A 27177-nucleotide genomic window follows, 5' to 3' on the forward strand; every position below is an offset into this window, starting at 1 on the left:
AGAACACTATTTCAGCTTCACTGAAACTGCTTTTAATTGCCAGCCTTGCTTATGTTCCACAGAAAAATGAGCTGCTTTGGCTCCTGTAATGTTTACAAAAAACACCAAAAATATCAAGGATTTAATTCACGGACAAAGACTGAGGTGACAGACACTTTAAAGCAGACATCTCACTGAATATTTAAGGTGGATTTATTAGTGTAATGCCACGTCTCTACACCGAAGTTCAGCAAGGTACTATTCAGTTTTTTTGTGTTTTTTTTTTTTTTTTTTAAGCATGAAGCCTCTGCATACAGGGACAAAGGATTTCTACACACCCGATTTAACAGAAGTCAAACAAGTAAATCCCACCAACACAACAACAGAGCATACTGAACCAGTGTGTTATTATTTAAAGCTGTACCAAATGCATCTGGAGAAACAAATAAAGAGGAGTGTAAATTACTGCATGCGTACTGTTCTGGAAGATCAGATTTATAGAAAATGCTTGGAAATGTGGAAAGAACGATTTCACTAACCATGTGACCAAAAGGATAAACAAATAGAACATACATAGCTACTTTTCTTTTGATGTTTTAATCAGTCTTGTAAGCAAGTCAAATAGGTCAATAACTGTCAAGATACAAGCACATCAGGAAACAATGCAAAATAAGAAGTCTTTTTAAGCCACTAATCACCCAACGTGATGCGTACGAGGTTTACACACAGAGCATATGAAGTGATCCATCCATAAAAAAAAGAAAGAAAGGAAAAAAAAAGCTCTGTTTAGCATTTAGAGGACATTCATTTTCACTTTCACAGATCATCGTCTAAAAACTAGCACACTACCAGAAGTTTCACAAGTACATGCAGTGAGTTGCAAATTCTGGGTCAAAGACATCCGTACTGATGAGGCTGCTGAAGAAGCAGAGAAGGAGTGTTAAAGTTCACAAAAAAAAAAAAGAGAAGGGGAAAAAAGATTCACATAACACACCCTCAAAACTGTTCATTTTCTACTGCTAATTTGTGTTGAAAAAAGACTCCTGGGGTAAAAAGGTCTGCCTGAAAGCCAGCCTAGCCAGCGTATGCCGGCTGTCTCTCACTACCTTGCTTTGCCTCTTTCTCTTCATCCAGGTCGGGACAGGGGTGTCACTGCTCTGGCACAGATGTGTCGTCTCTCTCTACTGTCCCCGATCTTCCTGTCTCTAAAAACAGAAACCGGCATGGCAGTTATGCACCGTATAGGACTTGAAGGAAACTTTAAACTGAGTTTCTATTTAAGGGCGGTTCATTTCCAAGAAATATGACTCTTACGATGAATATATATAACAAATATGATAAAAATATATGTTTAATTTTAAAGAGATAATGCAACGCTTAGAACTTGATTCCTTATCATGGCCGATAAAACTGATGAGCACTTCAGCTGTAAAAAAGGGGGTCTGCCCCTGTGGGAGGTGCTTGTGACGCTTGGTTCCAGTACGACAGGCCCATTAATTCTGCTTGGCCCTTTAAAGCATATAGTGTACCTAATGCACCTGAAGCTATAAATACTTCTCCTACATAAGGATACAAGGCAGCCAGCAACTGGGTTAGGAAGAATCACTGACGTAGACACCTTGTGTCAACCTCATCCCCAAAGAAAAAGCTCTTTTGTCTCACAGGGGGAAAAAAGTGGCATTTTGAGAGCTAGGATTCAAAAGTTTTATATCTTCAAAAAGTTTCCAGTGGTCCAGATTTAAAAAGACAAACTATGATTTGAAGGAACGCAGATGTGCAGATTCGGGAGTTTAACTTTTACTGTTTTTATCTTTGATCTTGGTTTGCAGAAGGCAGAAAATCCATCTAAATGCAGCGTGTGCTCGAGCTGAAACAGAACAAGTCTTCACACTTCTCCAGTTGCTTACAAAAAAAAGAAAGAAAAAAAAAGCATCTGTTGTGACAATGTAGCTTGACATTTTTGAAACTAAACTGAACTCGGATTAAAGTCTTTTATCACTGGCGCGTTCACGGTAAATCTGGAAAGAGATTCATGTAGCAGAAAAAAATAATTCAAAGAGTCAATCATCTGTTGCTAAATGAGTCAGATATGTATTTCATTAATCACACTTGGTTTGAGCCTCAAAGGGCTCTAATAGTTGTATTTAATTATGTATACAATTTAAATGGATTCTTTTCCTGCTGTGTAAATGGGGAAAAAAATGGCTCGTGTTCCTGCATTATGCAGCATTTGGAACATCCCTAAAACATCAAACTGTGCTAAATTATTTAACAGTAAGCCTAAAATTTGCTTGCTTATCATTTGGAGAATATTAAATTGCTTTAACTGCAAGACTCAAGAGACAGTTTACTAAAATGGCACTTTAGTGTCACTGTTATGTTACAAGGTCTTATTCCCCTTGGATAATATTGAATATTTCCAAGATTATACCTTCTAAAAAAAGAGGAGGACAAAGTTTTGAATTAAAGAAAAAAAAAAATCGATTAAAAAAACTGGATTAGATTTGCCGTTGAACAAGCTGTGCAATTCACAGCAAAAATGTAAAATTTCGTTATTTCGATTACAAATTAGGCTATAACATAATCAGGTCATTTACAGCAGTGTGTGGTGTGACAAGTTTGACACGAATCTGCAAAGTGATAAAGAAAAAGTCTTGTTTTTCCGAGTACTGTAATTTTTTTCCTCATAAATTTACCTGTTCTCTTACCTTATTTCACTCCTTTTGGGGCTGGCTACCTTTAAAGTCTTATCCCTAGATTCTACACCACTGACCTGTTGAACACATCCCCAGTGATGCTCACCTCCTCCCCTTCTGTTTTGTCCTCTGGCTTCAGCTTCTTGCGAGTCATGTGGCCACGAAAGCCAGCCTGAATCTTAGCAGCAGCCCTGTTGGCTTCGGGATCATCCAGGGGGATGTCCATTATGTCCTCCTCCTCCTGGGGCCGGCTGCACTCCTCCTGTGTAGAGGACCACAAAGTATGAGTGAACAGATTTCATGTTTTTCTTCATGAAACACTGGTGGGATAATCTCATGTTCATAACAGATTGCAGGACCATATTTTGTAAAGTTAACCATATAGGTTGCACTGTCTTTTTTGACAGCAAGCAACTTGTTCATTCTTGTTACACAACTTCACTGGGGCTCTTAGGAGGTCAATGGCCCGCTTTTTCCTCACTCTTTCCCCTCTTGTCACATACAGCATATAATACTGCTGATTTCATCGTTTAGCCTGGAAAAGCCATTATCTCTCATATCACAAAACATAAAGCAATGCACAAAATTGATGAAAAAGACTGCGTGGTAGTTTAATGTTTGTGGATAACTGTAGTTTCATCAAGCAAAGCTTAAGTGAAGTTAGAAGTCACCTTTCAAAGAAAAGATAAACTTGTAATTCTGCCGCATTCAGCGTAAAAAAAAAAAAAAAGGATGACCCAGCGAAAGCGTCGCAGTCACAGCAGCTTCTCGTTCAGACACTAAAAGTACAGAATCCACTGTCCCAAAGGAAACATAGGGTGGGTGGAAATTCTGGCTTGTCACAAACTGTCAGTGGAAGAGTGCCAAAGCTGTCGACGAGTTATGTAAACACCAATTCAAATCGTGTGGCAAACGCATATCAGCTACACCCCGTGCTTCGCTTATGGTAACAGACTGACATTTCACACAAAGGCAGCCCACAGAATGATCCCACTGTCATCCCACTACCTCAGTGAAGCAGTGCATCATGTCTCCAGTGAAACCCCTCCAGTGTAGGAGTGTGACCACCCACCTGTTCAGCCAGCATTCATTAGCCTCTCTGTCTGACTGCTCACTGAGCAGCCCGAATCCAGATCTTTCACAGCAGCAGAGGTGCAGGGTTGCTGCTGCACTGGATTTTTCTGGCAACACACCTTCTCAGTCTTACTGTTATTGAGTTCCTCGAGGGCTCTTTGATTTATTCTGACTCAGATTGATTTGAAATATTCTGGTGAAAATTCTCTTTTAATGTGATGAAAATAGCTCGAAATAGTTTTATAACAAGCCTTTATGTGGAAAAAAAATATCATTATTTGAGGACCATGAAACCACAGTGGTTACCATATACTGCACTCAAGGCAAAAAGAAAAACACACACAGCGGTGTGCATCCGAGGACAACCACATTTGGCAACTAACAAACTATAACTGTACATGCATCCACCTGGAAAACTGATCAGTGCCTAAAAATAGATCGAAAAATATTTTTGAAAAAGTTCATCTGAAGCTCGTACTTACGTTATGACAGTCCATTTCTTACTCTCAGAGATGATTTCAGTCTTCAGGTGAGATGACCTGCTATGACTTCTGTGCCCGAATTTCTATGTGGACCAAGCAAAAGCTCTCTTTAAACGAGTCTCCGGTATAATACAGATGTCTCACTGGCTCTTACTAACAATCACTGTATGTTCAGTAACACCCGCTCACGCACAGAGTGAGAGGGAGAGACATACAGTGAGAGGGAGAGAGAGGGAGAGCGGCAGCAAGGGAACGATTGAGAGAGGAAGAGGAAGGGAGGGAGAGAAAGAGAGACCTCCTACAAACATAACAGCATGTGTTCATCTTTTCAGTCTCATTAGGGTTTCTGACCTACTGTGTTCATTTTACAGTTACAAACATGTAACAGAGCTTAACATTCACTAAGAACAACCTGATGACTGAAGTAAACGAAACAGGCTCTATTTCTCTCTCAGCAATTTATAGCTTGACAGTTTTTCCCACAACTTAATTCATCCTGGATGCAAACTAGGAAAGACTACCACATGCACCAAGCACCATTAAAATTCACACAAGTTGCAGTGTTACAATAACAAACTCCCCAAATAAAAACAAGTGACAAACTTGGAATTACTATGTAAACCAGATGGCCATAAAACAATAAATGCTGACTTTGAAAATTCTACAAATAGTGTGAAAATAAAACTGTGTAAGCATCTTGGGCTATTTTACACTAGGAGGTGTTATAAATTTATTAGAGGCAGAGTGAGCTAACAGCCCTCTCCATCCCTCTGATCCCAGCTGGTATAGCCGCCCACACTCCTCTGCCAGCCTCAGAGACAAGACGGAGAGAGAGGGAGAAACAGAAAACATCCATTTATCTGAGTTATATCTCTGACATTAACTCACTCCTGCTGGTTTGCTTGCCATTCACATTCAGACAATATGCTAAGTTATGCAAACGCCTAATTTCACTGGGCTGACCTGCTTTATCGATCAGCTAACTTTCTCAAACTGGGTATTTATATTTATACTCACTGGAATGAATTAAGAAGTCGATCCTGCTTTCATGAGTGCATCTAACACAGTATTGAGATGATTAATGTATAGGAATTTCGTTGTGGGCAGTTGTAAATAGACAGTTAAAAGCATAACAGTCCAACATTACAGGGGAGAGCTGCTAGGTTACTGCTTGAGCAGCTGGATTTACATTTATACACTCCACAGTTTTGCTGTGTTTCAGCTAAAGTCAAATCCATCGCTAGGTAGGCAAATACAGAAACTGATGTTTAATCACTCGGTTAAAACTGTTATTAAAGGTAGATTACTGATACAGAGGGTGCCTAGCAACTATCAGCATCACCATCTCCTATTAATTCCATGACGACATGAAGAGAGCAGGATGGTGAGGGGTTACCATAGTAACATAGTCAGTACCCCTTCCTACACTCCTACTTTGTGTGCGTGTGTGTGTGCGCGCGTGTGTGTTTGGAGTCCTGTTGGTCCAGACAAATCAGACGGGGCTAACTGTGACAGCAATAAAAAAAATTACAGGCTTAATTCACAAGACAAATTGTTTAGTTGGTCTTTTATGATGACAGATTAGAGAATCAAGCTTCAATCTGTGGAGGCAGTGGAGGCTCCCAGGAGGAGCGCGGCAGGAGTGAAGGCCTCCGACGGCCTCTTCCGCGTGCCCAAATGTGAAAAAAAGACTGATTGCGCTTAACTTTGAATGTGAAATTCCTGTAGATTTCAGCTGAGATAATGACATTCAAAGTATAAGTGCAAACTACCATAAGTCATCCAGAAAAGGAACTATTTCGAAGGTATTTTCAATCACCCACCCCCAGATCCACCGAGGGAGAAGAAAATGAAGGCCTCTGTTGATCAGGCTTGTCCTCACAGAGGTTATTTATATAGGCTACCTGAGACAGGAATAGAAACAGAACAAACTGTAGCCTAGCTAAAGCCATCTCTGTGTCAAACATTCATCCTCAGCTGGCTAACAGAAAGTGGAGGCCATGAAGTTAGCTGCCAGGGCGCGTGTTAAACTCAGTTTATTGCTAATTTTTTAATAGGGTCATGTCTTTACTGTGTACAATTATTAATTAATACCTTTAAGATGCAAAGTAGCTTTCACATTTTAACGATAAAGGGAGGAGTGAACACCCAGTGTTAAAAAGAATCAAGATTACCTTGTTGGTACTCTCTTGCACTGTGGTGTCCTCAGGTAGCCTTTCTTCTCCTTGGTGGACATCAGCAGCCCAATCTGCACTGTGAGGGAGCGTGATTTTCTCCTCCTCATGCATCATGGCACTTTTCTCTTGTATTTCAGAGTCAGTCATCCCCTCTCCAAGTTCCTCTCCTTCCTTTGATGTGACCTCTTTTTCCTCCACTGTGTCCTCTGGCTGCGACCATACAAGTGTTATCCGACTCTCCTCGTTCTCCGGTGGATGTTGCGCTCTCTCCTCAAAGACTTCTCTCTCTGCCCCCATTCTAGCCATTGATGTATTTGACTGGGTTGCTTGTGATGAATTATTTTCCGCCCCACCATCATTAATTTCCTGATCCCTTGTCTTGCTGTAAACCTTCTTGTGAGTTTCTTCGATATCTCCTCCAACCACATCTGTCATGTGGCCTTCTTTGAAATCAGGGTCATCTGAGCCTGTCTCTTTTTCTGAATCTTCACTCTTGAGAAATATGGCCTCACTTAGCTGCTCATTATTTTCAATTGCAGGATTGGTTTCATACTCTTGGTTCTCTTTTTCTGCCTCTGTGCTATGCTGATTTAATGAGCTGGTGTCCTCACCTTTTTCCTTTTCATCATCATCATCTTCACTTAAATTGAGGTCATCTGTCCATTTGGCCCTGTTAACTCCCTTTTCAGCTTCATGTTTATGGCTGCCTTGTGTATCAGCAACACAGTGGCCAGTTGGAATTGCAGTAGTGTCCTCTGACTCTTCCTTCTCTCGCATTTCTAATACATCCATCTGTAAGGCATTTGTTGAACTCTGTTCCTCTGGCTGTTTCTCCGCAGCCTTACTAATCTGCTGAGCTTCTGGAACATCTTCAAAGCTAATTTCAACCAAAGAATCCCCCTTTGGAATAACATTACCATCTAAGCTACCCCTGCTATGAGCTACACTTTCATGAGTCTCCCCAGAATAAGCTTCAGTCTCTGTTCTTTCCTCGTTTCCTTTGTCTGGCTGATCCTCTGCTTGTTCTCGGTTGTTCTCAGTGATTTCAGCTCGAGCCACTGACGATTTTACAAGAATGTCCTCCGGCTGGTGTTTCAGATTTTCTTCACTAACACGTGTAACATTCTCAGCAGTTGCTCCTTTCATTGTTCCCTCTGTTCCTTCAAGCTCTGCAGCGCACACATCCACATCAGCTAGGCCAGAATACTGAATGACTTCCACTGGCTCTACAACTTCAGTATTTTCCTCTTCTCCTGAATCGACAAGCTCCTCGTGTGCAACTGCTGGTCCTTGTTTGTTAACTTCCTCATCTTCTGATGCTATTAACTCCAGAGCACACACATCCACATTTGACAGCCCTCTGAATGATGACAAGTCAGTGGGCTCTAACTCAAAGTGAGGTATATTTTGGTCTGGAACAGTTTTATTAGCCGCCCTGTCAACTTGATCAAATACAGTTACTGCTGGATCGCTTTGGTTGTCTGTGCCACTCGGTTCCTCTGACTGTGCAGCTGCTGTTCGGAACCTGTAGACTGACTCTTCATTGTCTGTGTTTTCAGTCTTTTTTGAGACATTAGGGTGCGAGATTTCATCTGAACGACTTGATTTGTCTTCAATTCGGGACTCAAATGATTTTTCTCTAAAAAGTAAAAATAGAACTTATGTAATTAAAATGCTCATGAAATGACAGAGCAAAACAATGCTTTTCAAAAGAGAACATGTAATGATGCCTCTGTAAAACTCATCTGGAAATTATGCTTATCTTCCTGCAGCTGGTGGTCTTTTTTTGATGAGTTCTTCCCTTTCTCCTCAACCTTGGCACTGCAAATCTAACAGTGATTCCATTACTAAGCTGATGAGTTTCTGGTATTCTAAGCTTTTGTTCCACAATGTATTTTCCCTTTTCTTGATAACATCCCCTGAAAATGCCAAATTTCTATAGGATGTGTGGCTATTAAATAAAGAGAATGAACTAAATGTAAGCTTAATACTGCATTAGCAACATTAATTAATTGCAAACCTTCTTACACTACAGCATTGATTTTAAAATACTGATTATTTCTGGTTTTAAAAACGTTCAGCTTCCATGAGACTGTTATAGTGCATGTCAAAAAAATATCAGTTTTATTGCGAGGATAACTGCAGTCACGTGACTTTTCTTTTCTAGTTTTCCACAGCGACACAAAACCACAACTGTGCCTACAAAAAAAACAATAAAAAACCTTAAACCAAATGACTCCAGAAGCACTTCAGCAGCAAAAAAACGATGCTGTATTTCATCATCATCCCTCCTCTCTGTCCTTTCCCTCTCGTTCCTCCTCTCCCTTTCCACTCGCGCCTCCTGACTGCACATCACATGAGACTCACTTGGAAACGGTCACCTCTGTTGCTGTTTCTTTTGAAGTGTTAGTCTGAAAAACAAACAAACAGACACAAAGAAAAGTCTGCAACAGTGAACTGAAAGTAGCTGCTGAACAGAAACAATCTGCTTTGATTTGCAAATGATTTAAACCCTATAATTAGTTGGAAGAAAGACATCACGTCGAGTGCTGAAATTGAGAATTGTTAATATCTTCTGAAAAATGCCGTGCTGATTTGTATATTGATTGGCAGCCGTGTGGCGATATATATTTTTTTAATTTAAGAAAGGGACAATAAATCACCTAAAATGTAACCCTTAAACATCACCCCAAACCTTTCAGTTCAAATCTATTACTTTAATCTCAGAAAGTTTTTTCCAAAAAGGAATAAAACTGTTTATGCTTAAATAGCCATTTTCTCCATGACTTACCTTAGATCCCTAAGTATAGTTGCACCTGATGGGATTAGCCCTCTTTAACTGTCTTATATCTCTTATCCTAAAGTTCAACAACACTGACTTGAGTCCCCTTGGCTGCTGTTAAACACATTTCCTGTGTTGCTCACCTTTTCCTCTTCTATTTTGCCCTCCGGTTTCAGCTTCTTACGATCCATGTGGCCACGAAAGCCAGCCTGAATTTTAGCAGCAGCCCTGTTGGCCTCAGGGTCATCCAGGGGGATGTTCATTATGTCCACAATGTCCTCCTCTTTCTGGGGCTGGATGCCCTCCTCCTGTGTAGAGCCACCAAGTATGAATTTATGATGCTAGAGGAGCAGATTTCATGCTCATATGGGAACGAGTTTCTTCATCAAACACTGGAGGAAGAATTCTCATGCTTAACAGATTGCAGCACCATATTTTGTGAAGTTAACCATATAGCTGCACATTTGTTTTGCTTTTTTTGACAGCAAACAAATTGTGGTTATTCTTGTTATTAAGTAAGTGCAATGGGGCTCTTTGTCACTTCAAAAGCCAACACCATTTCCACAGGTGTAGAAAATAAAACAGCAGCCACTCAATCTGCCTTTACAAACATCTGTGAAAAAGCTCTGATGAAAATGTTTTATCACTAGCAGTTTTAAAGTATATCTGGAAGCAGATATACCAGAAAAACCCCCTGAAAGATTAAATCACCTGTGGTTAAATTAGTCAGCTACGTCTTTCATTAATCTCACTTAGCCTCAAAAAGGCTCTAAAAGGTGTATTTAATTATGTATACCATTTAGAGGAAATATTTTCCTGGAGTGTAAATGGGAAAAAATGGCCTGTGTTCCTCCATTATGGAGTAAATGGAACCACCTTGAAACATCAAACTACGCTAATAATTATTGAAGAGCATGCCAAAAGTTGTTTTCTTATCTTATATAGAATATTGAATTGCTTTAGCTGCAAGACCCAAGAGACTGTTTCCTAAGATGGCACATCATGGCTATTTTTATGTTACAAACTTTCAGCCTCCTTAGATAGTCTTGAATATTTATATGAGGTTTAAAGTCTTGAATTTATGAGAAAAAAAGATTGTGTTTTTGTCCATAAACCTCATTACTTCATAAAACCTCAAATGCAAACTGGGAAAACTCAAAAGTGCTCTGTGTAAAATACAACAGGATGAATGTAAGTGGCAGTTTGCTTATAACTTACCTATTTCACTAAGTGTAGTTGTTGTACCTGATAGGATTAGCCCTCTTTAACCGCCTTACATGTCTTATCCCAAAGTTGAACACCACTGACCTGAGGCCCCCTGGCTGCTATCTTCAATTTTACTTACCTTTTCCTCTTCTATTTTGCCCTCTGGTTTCAGCTTCTTACGATTCATGCGGTCACGAAAGCCAGCCTGAATTTTGGCAGCAGCTCTGTTGGCCTCAGGATCATCCAAGGGGATGTCCATGATGTCCTCCTCCTGGGGCCGGCTGCACTCCTCCTGTGAAGAGAACCACAAAGTATGATGGTAGAGGAGCAGATTTCATGCTTATATGAGAAAGTTTTGCTGTGTGAAACACTGGTGGGAGAACCTCATGCTTAACAGACCGCAGGACCATATTTTCTAAAGTTAACCATAGATGCTGTACAGTCTTTTTTTGACTCGAGTGAACTGTGCTTGCAGAGCTTCTCATCGGCTTTAGATAACTGCAGTTGGGCTCACTGTCACCTCAAACCAGTGTACTTCTAGTCACAAGCCCAGATTAATGGGGATGGTTGCTGAAAGGGCATCCAGTTTAAAATCTTTGCCAAATCGAACAAACATCAAGAATGAGATTTCCATACCGGATCAGCTGGGGCCCAGGTTAACAATGACCGCCTCTGGTGCTGTTTGCCAACAGGGTGCCGGTGGAAACTGTGCTACTGTTAGCCAAAGACAAATGAAGAGTAAAGGCGGAAGGCATGTTAGGAGGCAGTGAGAGAGAAGGAAAGCAAAACAGATTACATATGTGTGAATACGAGGGAGACAGGTGTAAGTGAAGCTGCAAGGAGTAGAGGTAGCGAAGGTATATGAGTTTAAGAAGAAAAGAGTGCAGGCAGGGTGGAGTGGGAGGGGATGAGTGTCAGAGATGATTTGTGACAGAAGGAGAGCATAAAATCGAGTATATCAGAAGGTCAACTTAGGTAAAGCAGCTTGGAGACAAAGTTAGAGAGGCAAGGCTCGTTAGAGTGGTTAGGACATGAACAGAGGCAAGATGTACTGGACAAAAGAAGTTAATTATGGAGCTATCCAACAGGAGGAAAAGAGGAAGACCACAGATAAGATTTATGGATGTAGTGAAGGAGGACATGCCGGGGGTCTGTGATAAAGGAGGATGCTGACCATGGGGTGAGATGGAAACAGATCCACTGTGGTGAGCTCTAACAAGAATAGCCAGAAGAAGAAGACGAATATACCATTTAAACTGATTTTTTTTTCTCTACTGTGTAAATGGAAAACTGTTTTTGGAGCATACCTAAAACATCAAACTATGTTAAATTGCCTAAGACCATGCATAAAATTTGTTTGCTTATCATGTACTGATTATTCAGTTGCTTTAATGGTAGGACTCAAGAGATGTTTTATTAAGATGGCACATTAGTGCAATTAATCCTCGAATAGTCATGAATATTTCCAGAAATGAGAGAAAAATTGTGTTTTTGTCCTTAAACCTCATTATTTCATCAGACAGACCCAAGACTCAAAAAGTGCTCTCGATAAAACACAGCAGCAAGACTGTAAGAAGCAATGGTCATATTGGTCTCTCTATTGCAATGTAGGAGTAGTACTAAAGTTGGATCTTTGCCGTCTTGCTGTTGAACAGGCTGTCCAATTCATGGAAATGTCTCTTCAAATGTCCTTACTATGACTGTGCTTAAGTCTGTGGTGCAATGAGCTTGATCCAAGTTTGAAGAATGAGGAAGAAAAAAATAATTAGTTTCACTTATAATTTTTTTTTGCTTTAATTCTCAGAACACTCCTTTATCTTTTGTAAAACTGAGTTTTTCCCTTAAAATTTCCTCTTGCATCAAAGACAATATCAAACTTTTTATTTAGCAAATTAATTTTTTTAAACTCTGAAAATTTTCCCTAAAATGTTTAATTGGTTTATGCTTAAACAACTCATTAACTGCCTTATATCTCTCATACCCAAGCTCAGTCCAACTGGCTGCTGTTGAACACAATGTTGCTCACCTTATCTCCTTCTTTGACCTCTGGCTTCAGCTGCTTACGAATCATGTGGCCACGAAAGCCAGCCTGAATTTTGGCAGCAGCCCTGTTGGCCTCGGGATCATCCAGGGGGATGTCCATGATGTCCACAATGTCCTCCTTCTTCTGGGACTGGCTGCACTCCTCCTGTTTAGAAGACCAACAAGTACTAGTTTATGATGGTAGAGGAGCAGATTTAATGGTCACATGAGATTTCTTTTCTCTATCAAACACTGGTGGCAGGATCTCAAGCTTCACAGATTGCAGGACCACATTTTGTAAAAAGTTAACCTTGTTTGTCTTTGTTTTATTTCGCATTGGAGGACTAGGGTTTTTGCAGCATGAACAGCCTGTTTTTCAGAATCAGAATACTTTATTAATCCCGAAGGAAATTAGTCATAGCAAATGGAATCAATCTAATTTAAGTCCAGACTTTGACTAGGTAACACCAAAGCCTTGATTTTGTTTTTCTGAGCCATTTTGAGGTGGACTTTTATTTGTCTTTTACTTGCAGACCTTATTTCTTATCTGTTCTTGTGTTTCTTTAGACCATGTCATGACACCAGGTAGGTTTTTCTCATAATAAATGAAATCTTTTCTTGGAAACATTTAAGTGCGACAAACTAAAAAAATAAATAAAAATGAGAAGGCACTGTATTTACAACAGCACACATTTGCAGTATAGGTCAGAGAACTAAACTGGCCTGTTTGCAGTTAAAACCTGTCATCCAATAAAAACTTCTGGCCCATTGGAACCACAATATATGACAAAAAAGAACAACAACTGTTGAAATAATATGCCGAGCAACTAAAGGCAACATATGCTTTCAAAACCAGTCTTTGGAACATTAGCCCGCAGTTTTCTTGGTGATTTTTTTTTAAATGTTTTGTCCAATTAAACATGAGCAGATATTACATTTATATAAAATTCTAATTAAATTTAAAGTTATTTTCAGCCTTTAATATCTGTTGGTACCATTTTCAGGTAAACACAGAGTTGGTTTTTCTTTTTTCTTATTGAGTATCTTGTATATCACTGCATGTTGTTTCGTGTTACAGTTTACACAGCAGTCCAACTCTTTGGGGAATGAGGTTGCACAAGTATGGTGCGACCATTACCTAAACTTATACAACTACCTCAGGGCTCTTGAACGCATGGTTGTTGTAGAATCTATCTTCCAGTTTAGCAGCCCACTCGGCAGGGTCCATGCCACTCTCTGCAATGACAGAAAAGCCGTACTTTTCAGGTCAATTCAGTTTCATTTACATTATGCAAAGTCACAAGGACATGCTAGTAATTTCGAGGAGCTTATGGGAAATATGATAGGCAAACTATTACAAGTATTTAGCGAAGAAAAGAAACATACACAAATCTTTGAACGGGACATACTGTTACTTCATCACGTTAAAAGTTAGAAAGTTATAGTTACCTTGTCTTTCTTTTAGAAGAGCTTCGAAGTACTGCGCGGCATATTTGGGGATGTCTTCAGGCTGGTCTCGTAGGACTTCACGGGTCAGTCCCTCTAGTATGGTACCAAATCCTCGCGGGACCCGCAGGTGAGTGTTTGAGAAAGGCACTGCCATTTTTTAAGGGGGCACAAACGTCTGTGACAACTAGCTCTAAACGACTCTCATTAACTGACTTCAGAATACCAGAAACCTTAACAAAATTTTTTATGAATTAGTCACAGTGGATACCTAAAAACTGGCAGCAACCCCAAACCAACTGTTCACCCCGGAGTGTTTTGTTGATAGTTGTTTCTAAGCAACGATTAGCGCTACTACGGCCATCAGGAAGGGTCAAATGACATGAAAGTCAAGAAATGACAGCTTTATTGAATATAAACCTCAATACAGATACACCACGCGAACAATAGAATAAAAAAAAGCATAAATGGAAAACAAATACATCCTTCAAAACCATATATACATAAAAAACATATCTCTATTTTTTCTTCACATTCCTCTGCAGCAGCAGTCGAAGTCAGGCGTAGGTGATCACTGCATACTCAGAGTTGGTGCTCATCTTGCGGCTGACCTCTCTGACCTGGGGAACATGCAGTCTGTCAGCTGAACGAGAGGCCTGCAGGTGACACCTCGGTTTATCTCCCCACCGCTGGAGGGGAAGAAGGATAAAAAAGACCCCTAATGTGTTTGTGCTATAAACAGAGTTTTTATACTTTCGCACTTTTTACAGTTTTAGACTTTTTAAAATATACGTATATATGGGCAAGATTAATGGAAATCAGCACAGGTATTATAATAAAAACACAGAACGTTTTGAAAAAACTTGACTCAGTCTTGTAGACATTCAAAGTCTTAGTAATCAAAACCTCATCAGATAAGCTGTGATAACATTTTCTTTTTTACCAAACTAACAAATACTAAAACTTCCTTTATTTTTTTTAATTTTAGTTATTTAGTTTTTCAAGTTTGTGTTTTTGAGTTAATTAAAGTTTGTTTGTTTGTTTTCACATCCACTTTTAGTTTTTAGTTAACCTTTAGTTAGATAAAATAACCCTGGTAATAGAAATACTGGTTGTAGGCTTTTCTGTTTTTTTCTTCTTCTAAATTATCAAAGCACATCTATACAAGGTAACCACTTAAAAGAAGGTAACCACTCAAAAAATTGCTTTGCACACATGCCTTACAATTACACGTAAATAAAAAAAAAGCCACAATTTGTTTAAAACCTTAAAAAATATTCTATTTTTGCTTTAGCTTTATTTATAGCATTCCTCACATATGAAATGAGTAAAAGAAACTTTTTGAACAAGTAAGATGAACACATGAACGTTTCTGATATAAAATGAATCTCATTGCTTATATATTCTGCAATTAGCAATTCAGAATCATGCACAGGTATGTGAGCTGCAGCACACTGCAAGTAGCTGGTAATAGAGCATGGGAAATAACATTTCGAGCTCAGTGAAACACAAGTAACAAACATGTTTACTACTTTGTCTCTCACCTCTTTTTGGTCTCCGGCTATCAGGTAGCCGACCTGAGTGAGTTCTGGTGTGCTGACACCACGGACGGTGATCATAATGTCAGCGTAAGGAACTTCAGTATCACTCTCATTATCTGGGTCAGAGAAAGCATTTGTTTCATTAGTTATTGTCTTTGTTTCTATAGGGTAGATGATGATAAGGTGTCATTCAAATGAAAAGTGTTGAGATTGTCTTACCTGGTGGAGGAATCCTCAAAGTCACCCTTTCACTTTGTGTTGACCCTGAGAAATAGGACAGGTATGAATAATAGAAGGAACAAAAATTGAAGCTCGTATTTGTCGCTTTTACATTTGATATTTAAAACTGTTTACCTTTTATCTGTAGCTGGGCTACATGTGGTGATTGTGGTAAGCTGAAAAGGAAAACATATAGCAAAAGGCCCAATAAAGAATATTGCAAGTCTAACATTTAAAGGTAATTGAAGTCAGATTTAAATAAAGAGAAGTTCTGAAATTGTACTCACTCCAATTTGGACACAGTAGGCTCCTCTGGAATATGAGATATTATCAATATAATGTTAAATAGTTATACGGACACAGTTGTGTATATTTTATCATTCAGAACTTTTTAAAGCTGGTGTATGTTCACAGTGTAGTATCTTGTGATCACCTTTACCGTTCCAGTTCTGTCTGTTCCGATTAAAACACAAGTATACAGCCAATGCTGCAAGAACCAGGGCTACAGCTACGGAAACTGTTGCCAAAACCTTAATTCCAGTAAATTCTCCTGTTAACATGGAAACAACAGTATTAACTTAGACTGAACTGGATCGAAAGGCAAACATTTACTTCTCCCTTCTCCATACAGATGTTAATAAGTAACAATGATTCTCTTTAAAAGTTTTCATAATATCCACTGTTTCAGAGTCCCATCTCACCTCCAGGGGAATTTGGCTTGGCAGGAAAAGATGCTGAAGAATGAAGAATGCAATATATTAAATGAAAGTCATGCTCAAAAATGTTCAGCTACAGCTATGAAAAATTTTGCATCTCTTCAAATCACAGCTTCTTACCATTTTTGTTGTAATTTTTTGGAGCATCTGTGTTTGGAAGACTTCTCTGAGCTGAAAAAAGGAAAAGTTAAAGTGAAATCCAATTTGCTTACCTCTTTATTGAGCAGCTGCACATATTTGCATAAACTAAAGTTTATCTACCTCGAAGCTGAAGCAAAAAGAGACGCTCTGTTTTTTGTTGAAGCTGAGGATCCTCTTTATCTACTGTGTAGCAAGTGTAGTTGTTTTTCAGATGTCCCGCGGACACATTGGTGAGACAAAGAAACACTGTGCAAAAGCTGCCTTCTCTAAACATCATGTGGCAGCCAAAGATGTCGAGCGCTTTACTCCAGTAGCCTTGAACGAATCCACTGGAGCAATTGTAAGTGCAATTTAATGTAACGGAGTCCCCCAACTCCACAGTCACTAAATCAATGGGTGTCTTCGTGTAAATACAGTTTACACAATCTGTGAAGAAAGGTAATAAAAATTTTTACCTCAAATAGCGCGCATTTGTCTAAATAAATGTGTTTGAAATATCTAAAGCCCAGGGCAATAACAAACATCATATAAACTTTACCTCGTGTCATCCAAAAAAAGAGTAAAGTGAGATAGATTGAGCTGTTCATTGCTGTTCTCTGTTTTTCTAATTTTCTCCTGCCTCAAAAGATGAAACTGGATCTGTTGTGCTCCTGTAGGCTGGTGATGCATGCACCTGCACAAGCACACTTAAGTACCCACACACATGTTCCAACGCTTGAGTGAGGGTACAGGAAGTGGTAACCCAAAGATTACGTTGCTGTTTAAAAATATTCATAACTTTCCATTTATTGCACCTGACATCCTGCAAAGTGCAGGCGCAAAAATGTCTGCTGATCCACTAGTCCTCACTGCACCCACAGAGGCTGCATTTGAATTTCCTTTTACACCGTAATTAAATAATTTATCCTAAAATTTTTACCTCGTGAAAATATAATTGGTCTTATGTGATTAAACATTTAATGTTTGGCAATGGAATTGATTTAATTTCATTTTTAATACCTTAAAAAAAAACAGTTTCTTCTTTATTGCATCTTAATGACTTACAAGAGCAACATAAATAATTTAAATGATCCACCAGCAGAGACACCATCTAGGTGAACTTCAACGCGTCATGCATTATTGAAAGAAGCAGATATAGTTACCGAACATTACTGCACACTATTGTCAGCTGAAGCAACCACCTGGGAATCAGATTTCATGCACGTTTCACTTTTAGTGGCTGGGGGCCTCTCACTTTCAAGTCTTTAAACGATCACTCTGGGAGACTAACTCCATTAAGTCTTTAACGTTAACTTAGTTGTTACCAACTTCTAAGTGATTCAGCAATAATGTGTTCATGGGAAATAATACACCTGCGCTGCTCTTTAGCTTTTGCTATCTTTTTACTGCGGACGGAGTCTGGAGTTTCTTCAGGTAAGCAACTCCTTTTTAAATATTGACAAATTAAACTAAGTAACTACCAAAACCACACTGACTACACGAGAATGTTCTATCTATTGTTCTAACAATAATTTATGTAACGCCTGAAGGGAGTGCAGACTACCCCCTCAGTGAGGAAACAGATGTGGATCAGTGTCCAGGAGGAAAATACTTCTTCAACCAGCTTTGCTTAGAGTGTCCCTCTGGTCATTTGTGAGTCATCAACTATTTTTGAACTGTTAGATCTGTATTCTTTCACTAATAAGAGAGTTTTCTATAAAATGGATAATAAATTATACAAATTATAAATTATTTTTGTTTTATAGCTGCTCTGGCAATTCGTCTGCACCGCAAAGATGCCCAGCAGGAACATTCAACATGTACACAGGGAAGAGCAGTATCACTGACTGCAAGGTAAGACATGTTAATGCAAAACAAAACAACAAAAACACTTCTGGCTTCATGCTTTGTTTTCAAATTAAGAGAAAATGCATGTTTCAACTACAGTATGATGACTTGTCATAGCAGAGCCCATAGAAGAGCCAAAGTGAAGACAAGTGACTGTAGAGCGATGCAGGAATTAATAATTAGTTACAAAGCTGTTTTGTTGTCATCATGTGTGCTCTTATTGCTCATTTCTTTATGTCGCAGCCTTGTTTTCCAGATCTCATCAGTTCAGAGGAACGAGTGGATTGTAAGCTGTGTCCTGCAGGCTTCTCATGTGATCCAACCATTGGGATTCTTTATTTATGCCCCCCAGGACAGCATTCGCCAGAGGGGGTCCTGCAGTGTCTGAGCTGTCCTGTGGATTCTGTCTGCACCTCGGGTTTCCCTTATAGGGTCAGACCTAATAATAGTGGATAAGAAGTTAAATCCTCCAACATTCTGTGCATTTGAGGCATTCTTTTTTTTTCTTCTCTTTTGTCAACATGTCTTATAGTGTGGACCTGGCAAGGAGCCCAATCCAGATCACACCGTGTGTAACGACTGTCCTCTGGGCTTTTATTCTACTATGTGTACGATCCAGTGTCTGCAGTGTCCAGCAGGTATAAAAGACAAACAAAACAAATCTTCTGCTCCCAAACATTTAAAGAAGTTTGATATAAATAGCTTTATTTACAACTAAAAAGTTCTCATAAAAATGTAAAAAACACTTTTTTTCTTTGTTTCTTAGGAAGTTACTGTCCAGATAGTGGAATGTCTCAGCCACTTCCCTGTCCTCCTGGTTGGTCTTCTACACCTGGACAGGGTTACTGCAGCAGCTGTAATAACACATCCATACTGTGTGGTGGAGCTATAACCCCCCGCTGGAGCCAGCCAGTCCACAGAGCCAGTCAGTCCATCACCTGTCGACCAGGAACATACAAAGATGTGACAGAAGAGTTTGGTTGTATGGTCTGTCCATTAGGTTGGTGTTAAGTGCTGCATGTTATCATTCATCTTATAATTTCCTTTACTTACCAAAGAAATGTCAAATGTACCTGTGTTTTACCCCCGCAGGTCATTACTGTGTGGGAGGGGTAGCTATACCCTGTCCTGCAGGTACTTACGGCCCTAAAGAAGGCCTGCAGAGACTGAGAGACTGCACAATCTGTCCTGCAGGTAAAGGAATGGTGGCAAAGCATCTGGACAAGTGGTAAAATTGTTTGTCCATGTGCAAAAACTATATATGTGCAGAAGAGTATGTCTCATCATATCTATAACATACCTAACCCTTGGAAAGCAAATGTAATAGTTTATCTGGACTGTATGACTGTATAATATCCTCTTAAAATGTTCTTCTATGAAGAGTGTTATACATAGCATTGTATAAAAAATACTTTTTCTCTAGGGTTTTACTGTCTGGAAGGTACCTCACAGAGACCCACCTCCCAGTTCCTGTGCCCACAAGGCTATTACTGTGAAGAGGGCACTGCCACCCCGCAGGGGTCACCTTGCCCCACTGGCACAGCGGGGGAACAACTGGGTCAGACAAGTAGGGCAGGATGCAAGAGATGTAGGGAAGGACGCTTCTGTCCTGCAGGTAAGTCTCAGCATTAACAAACTGACTTCACTTGACAAAAATATTAAGATGTGTCCCAGAAAGTAACTATTTTCATAGTTGAAGAAATAAGATGAAATATAGATTTTAGAGTGTGTGTGCGTATCTGTAAACAGGGTCATCAAGTCCTGGTTTGCCCTGTGCTCGGGGTAGATACTGCCCTGCTGGTACTTTGGAAGAAGTTATATGTCCTCCAGGCACCTTCACCCCTCATCAAGGGGCGATAAGTGAGTTTAAGTATGCTATTATTATTATTAATACTAATTATAAGTATTATTATTATTATTACTGATTTATATATACACTATAGTAGACACAAAGCTCTGTTTTATATTTAGTAAGTCAAACTAAATATTTTCTTTTGAAATGAATTTATACTCCTTCACAAAAGCCCCAGCCTAATATGATATTATAGCGCTCTATCACAGCAAATCCCAGTGATTATATAAAAATATAGGTGTTGTTTATTGCAACAGATGGACACTGAGAGGGCAAATAGAAAAACATCTAATTTAGCAATATAAAAACAACTGCCGATGGCAAGCTGTAGCAGTAAGCCCAGTATAGAAAAATGATGGGTGACTGTAAAGAGAAACCTAACTATGTGCACAAGCAGTGAGTACAGCATAGGAATTTATGGAGCAGATTTACTGTTTGCCTTAATCCTGTAGTATCTTTGCCATGACAGTAGGATTTCCCCCCCAGGTGTGAAAGACTGTCTCAAATGCCCTGCTGCCTTCTACTGTCCTGTGGGGACAAGTGACCCAGTGCCCTGTCCACCGGGCTCCTTCAACCCTTTAGAGGGTCAGGATGAGGTGGCTGATTGCAGAGAGTGCTATGCAGGAAAGGCCTGCACACAGGTAGCCCTGAGAGCCCCTGATGTAGACTGCATGCAAGGGTAAGTTGCAATCTCAAGATTAAAAAAATGTTGTTGTTTTATTCTTTTTTTAATCAAGCATGCTTTAGTGCTATTGTATTCTTATGTTTAGAGTACTGTAAATCTGACATAAGGGAGCCCTGTAACTTTTGCATTTAGCCACTGAGACATTGATTTTTATGTTGCTCCTTTTCAACCCACCTTGACATTGTTACTCTATGACTTTGATCAATTTGTCCGTATCTTGACAGGTTTGTGTGTCCTCCTGGGTCTTCAAAACCAAACGCGCCATCCAATGCGTGCCCACCGGGGACACTGAGCAATCGCACTGACCTAACTGACCGCTCACAGTGTCAGCAGTGTCCAGCACGATATGCCTGTCTTCGAGGTGACATTTCATATAGATGTTCAGATAACCTTTAAAAGTACTCTTTGATATTTCATAGTATCTGAAGATATGAATTCAGGTCAGGTTTTCATACAAAGCTCAATTATGTATACAACTGTATTACTATACTGTGTGAACTGAGTGTATATATTTGTGATATGAGACATTATATTTGGTTTCTGTTTTTCTAGACTTCAAATGCATTATGATTACGACTACACAACTGTTATAGTTTGCTAATCAGCCGGAATAAATGACATTCACATTACAGTAAATATTTTAACTAAGAACTGATCATCACTGCTTCTTTTTAAAAGATGTCGCATTTAAACAACTAAAATCCACAAAAGTCATTATTAAAAAAAAGAAAAAAGAAGATGATGCAAAAGAAAATGCAAGTTTTGTCACATGTTGATATTTGTTTAATAACGTTGTCATATATTAGTGTCACCTTAATCTACTTGTCTGTGTTAATTCTTATTTGTCAGGAACTGGAGATATCCAGAGACCCCCACTTCTCTGCTTTCCTGGACATTATTGTCCTGCTGGAACTATGTTCCCCACCCAGTACAAATGTCCTGTGGGTACATGGAGCGGTCACAGTGGATTGGAGGCTGAAAGTGAGTGCCAGCCATGTCCACATGGCTGGTACTGTTTGGCTGGTTCAGGAGCGCCATCAGGTCGATGCAGCTCTGGACACTACTGTCCTGAAGGTAAACATGAATATGTTATATATGTATATATGTGTGTGTGTGTTAAAAAAGCTAACATTCTTTATCCTTTATGAGCATTGCATGCTCTTAGAGATAAATACAGGTTTCCATGTGAAATTAATTTCGTAGAATGAGATTTGTTTTCTCTACCCGAGCTGTATTCATGAGTCATTCGTGTTGATATAATCATGTCGATATTGCATCACCAGGGACTGCATATGGCACGCAGTTTCCTTGCCCTGAGGGCACCTACAGCATCCAAATGGGTAACAGACGCAGAGATGACTGCTTGATATGTCCCGAGGGCTCGTTCTGTCAGCAGGGCACCTCCAAACCTTCACCTTGCCCACCGTAAGCAGTGATTGTGTGTCAGTCATAAAGAAAAATGTGAGAATGATGACGATATGGATTTTTGTTAGCATTAAGCTGGTTTAATGAGTGTGATTTAGTGTATTGCCCTGCATCTCCAGCTCTACATTTCGCCGTCTGAAAGGAGGTCGGAGGCTCGAGGACTGCTCTTCTTGCCCTGCTGGCTATTTTTGTCCCCACTCAGCCACTGTCAGCCCCAGAGTGTGTGGAGCTGGCAGCTACTCTGTAAGATCTTAACTATAAAACATCCAATGTGACTGGACCCCTGACAGAACCTCTGGAAACTAAAGCCTTTGTATTCTCATCCTTCAGTAGCTGTTTTGATTGTCCTATTTTTAGATTTCCCACCCACATGATATCGTCTTGCATTGCTCACTTAGTAACGTATATCAGTAAATGTCAGGTAGAGGAGTTTTTGAAGTCAATTTCTTTCATAAATCAATATTTTGCTCGCAATATTGAAGCAGTGTCAGTGTTTTTCCAGCATCTTCCAAATTAGATCCCCCTCTCCTTTGCGTTTTCAACGTCTATTTTGCTGTATCCCTCCCCCATACTGGTTGATATCTTTAACTTCAGCTTTCTTTCTTCACGTTCTCTTGTGTGTAGGATGAGGGATCTGCAGAGTGTTCTCCATGCCTGCAGGGCCACTTCTGCAGTAATGAGACCACTAGTGAGGAAGCCATGCTAAGTGTCATGGTGTGCCCTCCAGGTTTTCTCTGCTCTCAGGGTTTGGCCAGAGACCCCCAGCGATCAGCCACCCTCTGTCCTCGAGGTTTCTTCTGCCCCGGAGGAGGCATTGTGAGTCACAGACTGATAAATTCAGGAGAGACTTAAAAAAAAATTAAAGTTATGTACTTATGTTTTCATATTTGGACACATTTGACCTCTTAAACTACATTTAGTCTTTACTCACAGGATCCCAATCCCATTCCTTGCCCCAATGGCACCTACAGTGAATTTCCTGGCTTGCGTGATGCCAGTGAGTGTATCCAGTGTCCTGAGGGGAAGTATTGTTACTCCCAACAACCTAAGGAGCAGCCTATTACCAGGCCTGTAAGACCATAGATTTTTTTATGATCAGAAAGACAGCATTACCATTACCAATTATAGTCAGTTTGTTAATACTGTTCACAAGTTTCTACCTAATAGTGATTTTAGATGAAGACTGCATGTTCAAAGCAAGTACCATAACCACTATTATGTTGTCCTTTTTTTTCTTTTTTCTTTTTCTTTTTCTTTTTTTTTTTTTTTTCCCTATTATGACTATTATGTTGTCCTATATTAAGACAGAGGAGTGTCCCGATGGCCACTATTGCCCCGCTGGGACCGGTTACCCCTTCACATACCCCTGCCAAGCTGGCAAATACAGAAACAACACACTTGGTCAAAGTGGAGAGGCATGTATTTTGTGTCCATCCAGGCATTACTGTAGCAGCCCAGGAACTCACACTCCTTCAGTATGTCCACAAGTAAGAATAAGACTTTTAAAAAACTGTTTTGCTGTATGGGTGAGACAGTTTTTAAGTGTGCTTGCATCTGTTTATGTAAAATACACCAGAGGCACAAATGGCTCCTTTTCCCCTTCTGTGCCTCCGTTCAGGGGTTTTACTGTCCAGACGGCACTTCTGTTCCTGAACCTTGTCCTGAAGGAACCTACAGTTCTCGCTCTGCTCTTAGTGATAGGTCTGAATGCACCCCTTGTGGCGGAGGCCAGTATTGCACTGGAGTGGGACTTTCAGAGCCCTCTGGAAGCTGCAGAGATCGTTTTTACTGCAGAGAGGGAGCCAAGTCTGCTGTATGCTAATGTTATTACAGTCATTTATTCTGTATTTATTCAGGGTATACCAATAATTTTCTTTACTTGTTGGGATCAACAAATACAAATACAACACATAACAACTTTATGTTGTAGGATTTCATTACGCGGCAGTAAGTTTTTGGCCTCTCTTCACTCTTATTGCCAGACTCCTGTCGATGGACCAACTGGAGGTCTGTGTCCGGCAGGAAGTTACTGTCCTTTAGCCTCGCCCTCTCCTCTCCCCTGTCCTTCTGGCACTTTCAGCAACAGCACTGGCCTCAGCAGACCTGAGGAGTGTACTAGCTGTCCGCCAGGGTAATCCTATCGATTTGTTTTGGAGGACTATGTACAGCTGAAACCTCTACTCCATGAGTCAGTGTGTTTCTCTCCCTGTCAGTTTTTATTGTGCAGGTTCTAACAACACGTCACCATCAGCCCCTTGTTTTCCTGGTTTCTACTGCACTGGTGGCTCAGCGTCACCTGTTCAGAATGAAGCAGAGGAAGGGCATTACACTTCAAAAGGGGCAGCCAGGGCAGAGCCATGTCCTCTTGGTTATTTTCAGCCGGTAGGATATACTACATGCCAAGTGCTGCTACACTGAGCCTGTATTTCTTTATGATTGGATGATAGGCTAATGGTATATTAAGGGTTATTTCTTTTGTCTGTGCTCGGCAGCGTCGAGGTGCACAGTCATGTTTGGAGTGTCAGGGAGGCAGATTGTGTAACCACACAGGCTTGTCCCAGCCACCTCTGTGTCCCACAGGACACTACTGTCCTCTAAGATCCACTGTTGCTCACCCATGTCCTTCAGTGAGTACCTTTATGTTCTCATGTGGTGTGAAATTGTGGATGTGTCATTGTAGAGTGTCAGTGTTCGCTGCACGTTTTACTTCATCACTCTGTCTTCATGATTTTGAATTTCCTCCCATAAATCCCACCCTATTAAAATGATTCCATGTGATTATTATTCAGGGCTCTTACTCTGACCAGCCTGGTGGTGATGCTGTGCAGCATTGCCGGCCATGTGACGCAGGCTTGTTCTGTAGCAGAAGTGGTCTTTCTGAACCTCAGGGTCTCTGTGACCCAGGACACTACTGCACCTCTGGAGCTTCCACTGCCTCACCAGTAAGATTTAATGAATAATAACTTTATTTACTATGTGGTAATATTATCTTATTTGAAAAGGATCAGATGATTTTTTTTGTTGGAGATTAACAGAAAACTGTAATTCTATAAAGGCATTTTAAGTAGTAGCTCATCTCAGAATGAGTTATTTGTTTTTGGGACAGTAGCTGTATTTGCAGACTCATTAAGAATTACAGTTTCCTTATTTTACAGGTACTGAAATATTATATCATATATTTATTGTCATGCTTTTATTGGTTTACGGTCTTTTCAGACACTGGTCTCAAATGTCTTTATATTTACCATATCGATTTCCGAAGAGTTTCAAATGGCGAAATATTTGACTTTTTTCTTCTTCTACGGGCTTGTTGTTGAGTTATGCTTATAATTCACTTTTGCTCAAGTGAAGCAATTTGTCAGCATGGTGCAGTATATGAGCGGGGGAAGGAGCACAGAAAAGGAAAAACTGAAGGCAATTAAAGAGGTGGAAATGTCCTGGTTTTTAAGTTGAACGTGTCTGCTTTAGTGTCGTGCAGTTGATTTGATGGCAGCTATTCATTTTCCACACACTTTGACTGCTAATTTCATTTGATATGAGCATGAATCTAAAGGCCTGTTTAGTTTGAATTGCATTAGTTAAATAAATAACCCAAGTGCTTTTTGGATAGGCTGCTGATAGTGCGTAGGAAATTAATGACAGCTTCCAACTCGAACAGCCCACAGCTTTAACTTTTAAACTTCTGACTAGAACAGTCAGATGATCAAACTTCTTTGTATTCCAAAGCTAATTTCTTCAAACTGCTTCTTTGGTTCAACACTAAAACACCCCAAAGATATTTACTATTATTAAGGACTATTTAGAAAATTGTTGCCAATTAATTGCTCTCAGTCACCTTATAATTACCCCATCACTCTCACAGGTTGCTGTGGCGTCTGGCGGTGTCTGTCCTGCAGGCTACATCTGTCCACAAGGAACCAAGTACCCACAGCAGCACCCATGTCCTGTGGGAACCTGGAGTAACACAGTGGGAGCCCAAACCTGGTCCTCTTGTTTATCCTGCCCCCCAGGACTCTACTGTAACAGTACTGGACTCAGCCAGCCTTCTGAAATTTGTGATATAGGTAATGAAGTGCCAGCAGTGCCTGATGTGATCTGTGTATATCTGTCATTGCCATAGTGTCTATCACTAAAATAAGCAGAAAAACAGAAACTGGTTGGATGAAACGCTCTCCAGTGTTTAAGAAGTCACTAAACCTTTGCATCTTCTGATTTATAGGATATTATTGTTCTGGAGGGGCAGTGGTTTCAGCGCCCTCTGATGGTGTGACAGGTGACATTTGTCCACTTGGATATTATTGTCCAATGGGCTCAGCATCTCCTCTTCTCTGCCCTGATGGGACTTACTCAAACACAACAGGTATAAAAATATAATTAAACACAAATAAATCATATTTGTGATTTTAAATGCAGATGTTACTTCACTATTAAATTATTCTCTTTTGTTTAAAGGGGCAGAAATGTGCGATGACTGCCCCATAGGAACATATTGCCTATCTGGAGAAGGTGTCCAGCCGTGTCCGGTGGGACACTATTGTCTTGGTGGTGGCGTTGAAGGTATACTACCCTGCCCACCTGGTACATACAGTCCTCAGTTTGGTCTCAGTCAAGTGGAGCAGTGCCTCCTTTGTCCAGCAGGTGAGAGTATTGTAACATGCTTTTTTTTTTAAACTGCCTGAATGATACTGGGAATCTGTGGATACAGTGGTTAGCTGAATTAGATTTTAATATATTAACTTGTCATTTATGAACTGGGGTTTTTAAAGCTAATTGCTATAATTAAGAGATAATGGCAGAATGACTTACCACATTTAATTACCTAAACAAGGAGTAATTTATGACGTGATTCAATAAATGCTTCTAATTATTACCACTGCAGTGAAGTTTTCTTTTCTCTGCTTCAATTA

At 40.0% G+C, this 27177-nt stretch overlaps 3 protein-coding genes and 1 long non-coding RNA gene across 6 annotated transcripts in view; 2 read left to right on the forward strand and 2 right to left on the reverse strand.

Moving 5' to 3' along the window:
* Window positions 1-177: 177 nt before the first annotated feature.
* nrgnb (neurogranin (protein kinase C substrate, RC3) b) lies at window positions 178-14027 on the reverse strand. Of its 3 annotated transcripts, none has more exons than XM_085379943.1 (9): window positions 13868-14027; window positions 13572-13654; window positions 12423-12584; window positions 10536-10688; window positions 9334-9498; window positions 8776-8819; window positions 6406-8047; window positions 2782-2937; window positions 178-1184 (listed from the first exon to the last, which is right to left on the reverse strand). In XM_085379943.1, exons 1-9 carry the CDS (start codon window positions 14019-14021, stop codon window positions 1161-1163), a joined length of 2583 nt encoding a protein of 860 aa, XP_085236069.1. In that variant the 5' UTR covers window positions 14022-14027; the 3' UTR covers window positions 178-1160. The 3 variants fall into 3 exon arrangements, with proteins under 3 accessions (XP_085236069.1, XP_085236070.1, XP_085236071.1); XM_085379944.1 differs by having other exon boundaries at window positions 179-1184; window positions 13575-13654; XM_085379945.1 differs by lacking the exons at window positions 178-1184; window positions 2782-2937 and adding an exon at window positions 4242-6135.
* Window positions 14000-17172, reverse strand: LOC146654048 (uncharacterized). Its single transcript, XM_085379946.1, has 10 exons — window positions 17020-17172; window positions 16602-16907; window positions 16461-16511; window positions 16326-16358; window positions 16058-16174; window positions 15912-15936; window positions 15760-15800; window positions 15625-15669; window positions 15409-15521; window positions 14000-14553 (listed from the first exon to the last, which is right to left on the reverse strand). Exons 1-10 carry the CDS (start codon window positions 17066-17068, stop codon window positions 14422-14424), a joined length of 912 nt encoding a protein of 303 aa, XP_085236072.1. The 5' UTR covers window positions 17069-17172; the 3' UTR covers window positions 14000-14421.
* Window positions 17173-19133: 1961 nt separating this feature from the next.
* Window positions 19134-19912, forward strand: LOC146654049 (uncharacterized). Its single transcript, XR_014914772.1, has 3 exons — window positions 19134-19308; window positions 19401-19502; window positions 19732-19912. It is a non-coding gene; the product is annotated as an uncharacterized LOC146654049 (long non-coding RNA).
* A 631-nt stretch (window positions 19913-20543) lies between these two features.
* Window positions 20544-27177, forward strand: part of LOC146654050 (uncharacterized) — a 35697-nt gene continuing 29063 nt past the window's right edge. The window contains exons 1-17 of the mRNA XM_085429282.1: window positions 20544-20556; window positions 20647-20839; window positions 21070-21206; window positions 21695-21919; window positions 22129-22270; window positions 22390-22513; window positions 22895-23086; window positions 23204-23341; window positions 23575-23757; window positions 23889-24083; window positions 24253-24401; window positions 24484-24652; window positions 24763-24897; window positions 25060-25212; window positions 26133-26334; window positions 26490-26630; window positions 26723-26908. Coding sequence (XP_085285408.1) covers window positions 20544-20556; window positions 20647-20839; window positions 21070-21206; window positions 21695-21919; window positions 22129-22270; window positions 22390-22513; window positions 22895-23086; window positions 23204-23341; window positions 23575-23757; window positions 23889-24083; window positions 24253-24401; window positions 24484-24652; window positions 24763-24897; window positions 25060-25212; window positions 26133-26334; window positions 26490-26630; window positions 26723-26908 — 2677 coding nt within the window. The remainder of the gene's footprint in view (window positions 20557-20646; window positions 20840-21069; window positions 21207-21694; window positions 21920-22128; window positions 22271-22389; window positions 22514-22894; window positions 23087-23203; window positions 23342-23574; window positions 23758-23888; window positions 24084-24252; window positions 24402-24483; window positions 24653-24762; window positions 24898-25059; window positions 25213-26132; window positions 26335-26489; window positions 26631-26722; window positions 26909-27177) is intronic.

This window comes from Rhamphochromis longiceps, linkage group LG14, assembly GCF_057381845.1.
Source record: "Rhamphochromis longiceps isolate RC_006_pf linkage group LG14, R_longiceps_female_GT1.1, whole genome shotgun sequence".
In the NCBI taxonomy this organism is placed as follows: Eukaryota; Metazoa; Chordata; class Actinopteri; order Cichliformes; family Cichlidae; genus Rhamphochromis; species Rhamphochromis longiceps.

Coding starts and splice junctions, on each gene's coding strand:
- LOC146654048 (XM_085379946.1), bottom strand. CDS start 17,068: ATGAACAGCTCAATCTATCTCACTTTACTCTTTTTTTGGATGACACGA. Junction 15,937..16,057: donor ACAGAACTGGAACGGTAAAG/GTGATCACAAGA, acceptor CTCATATTCCAG/AGGAGCCTACTGTGTCCAAA. Junction 15,801..15,911: donor CCTACTGTGTCCAAATTGGA/GTGAGTACAATT, acceptor TTTCCTTTTCAG/CTTACCACAATCACCACATG.
- nrgnb (XM_085379943.1), bottom strand. CDS start 14,021: ATGGCAGTGCCTTTCTCAAACACTCACCTGCGGGTCCCGCGAGGATTT. Junction 13,655..13,867: donor TCTTCTAAAAGAAAGACAAG/GTAACTATAACT, acceptor CTGTCATTGCAG/AGAGTGGCATGGACCCTGCC. Junction 10,689..12,422: donor AGGTCAAAGAAGGAGATAAG/GTGAGCAACATT, acceptor TTCTCTTCACAG/GAGGAGTGCAGCCGGCCCCA.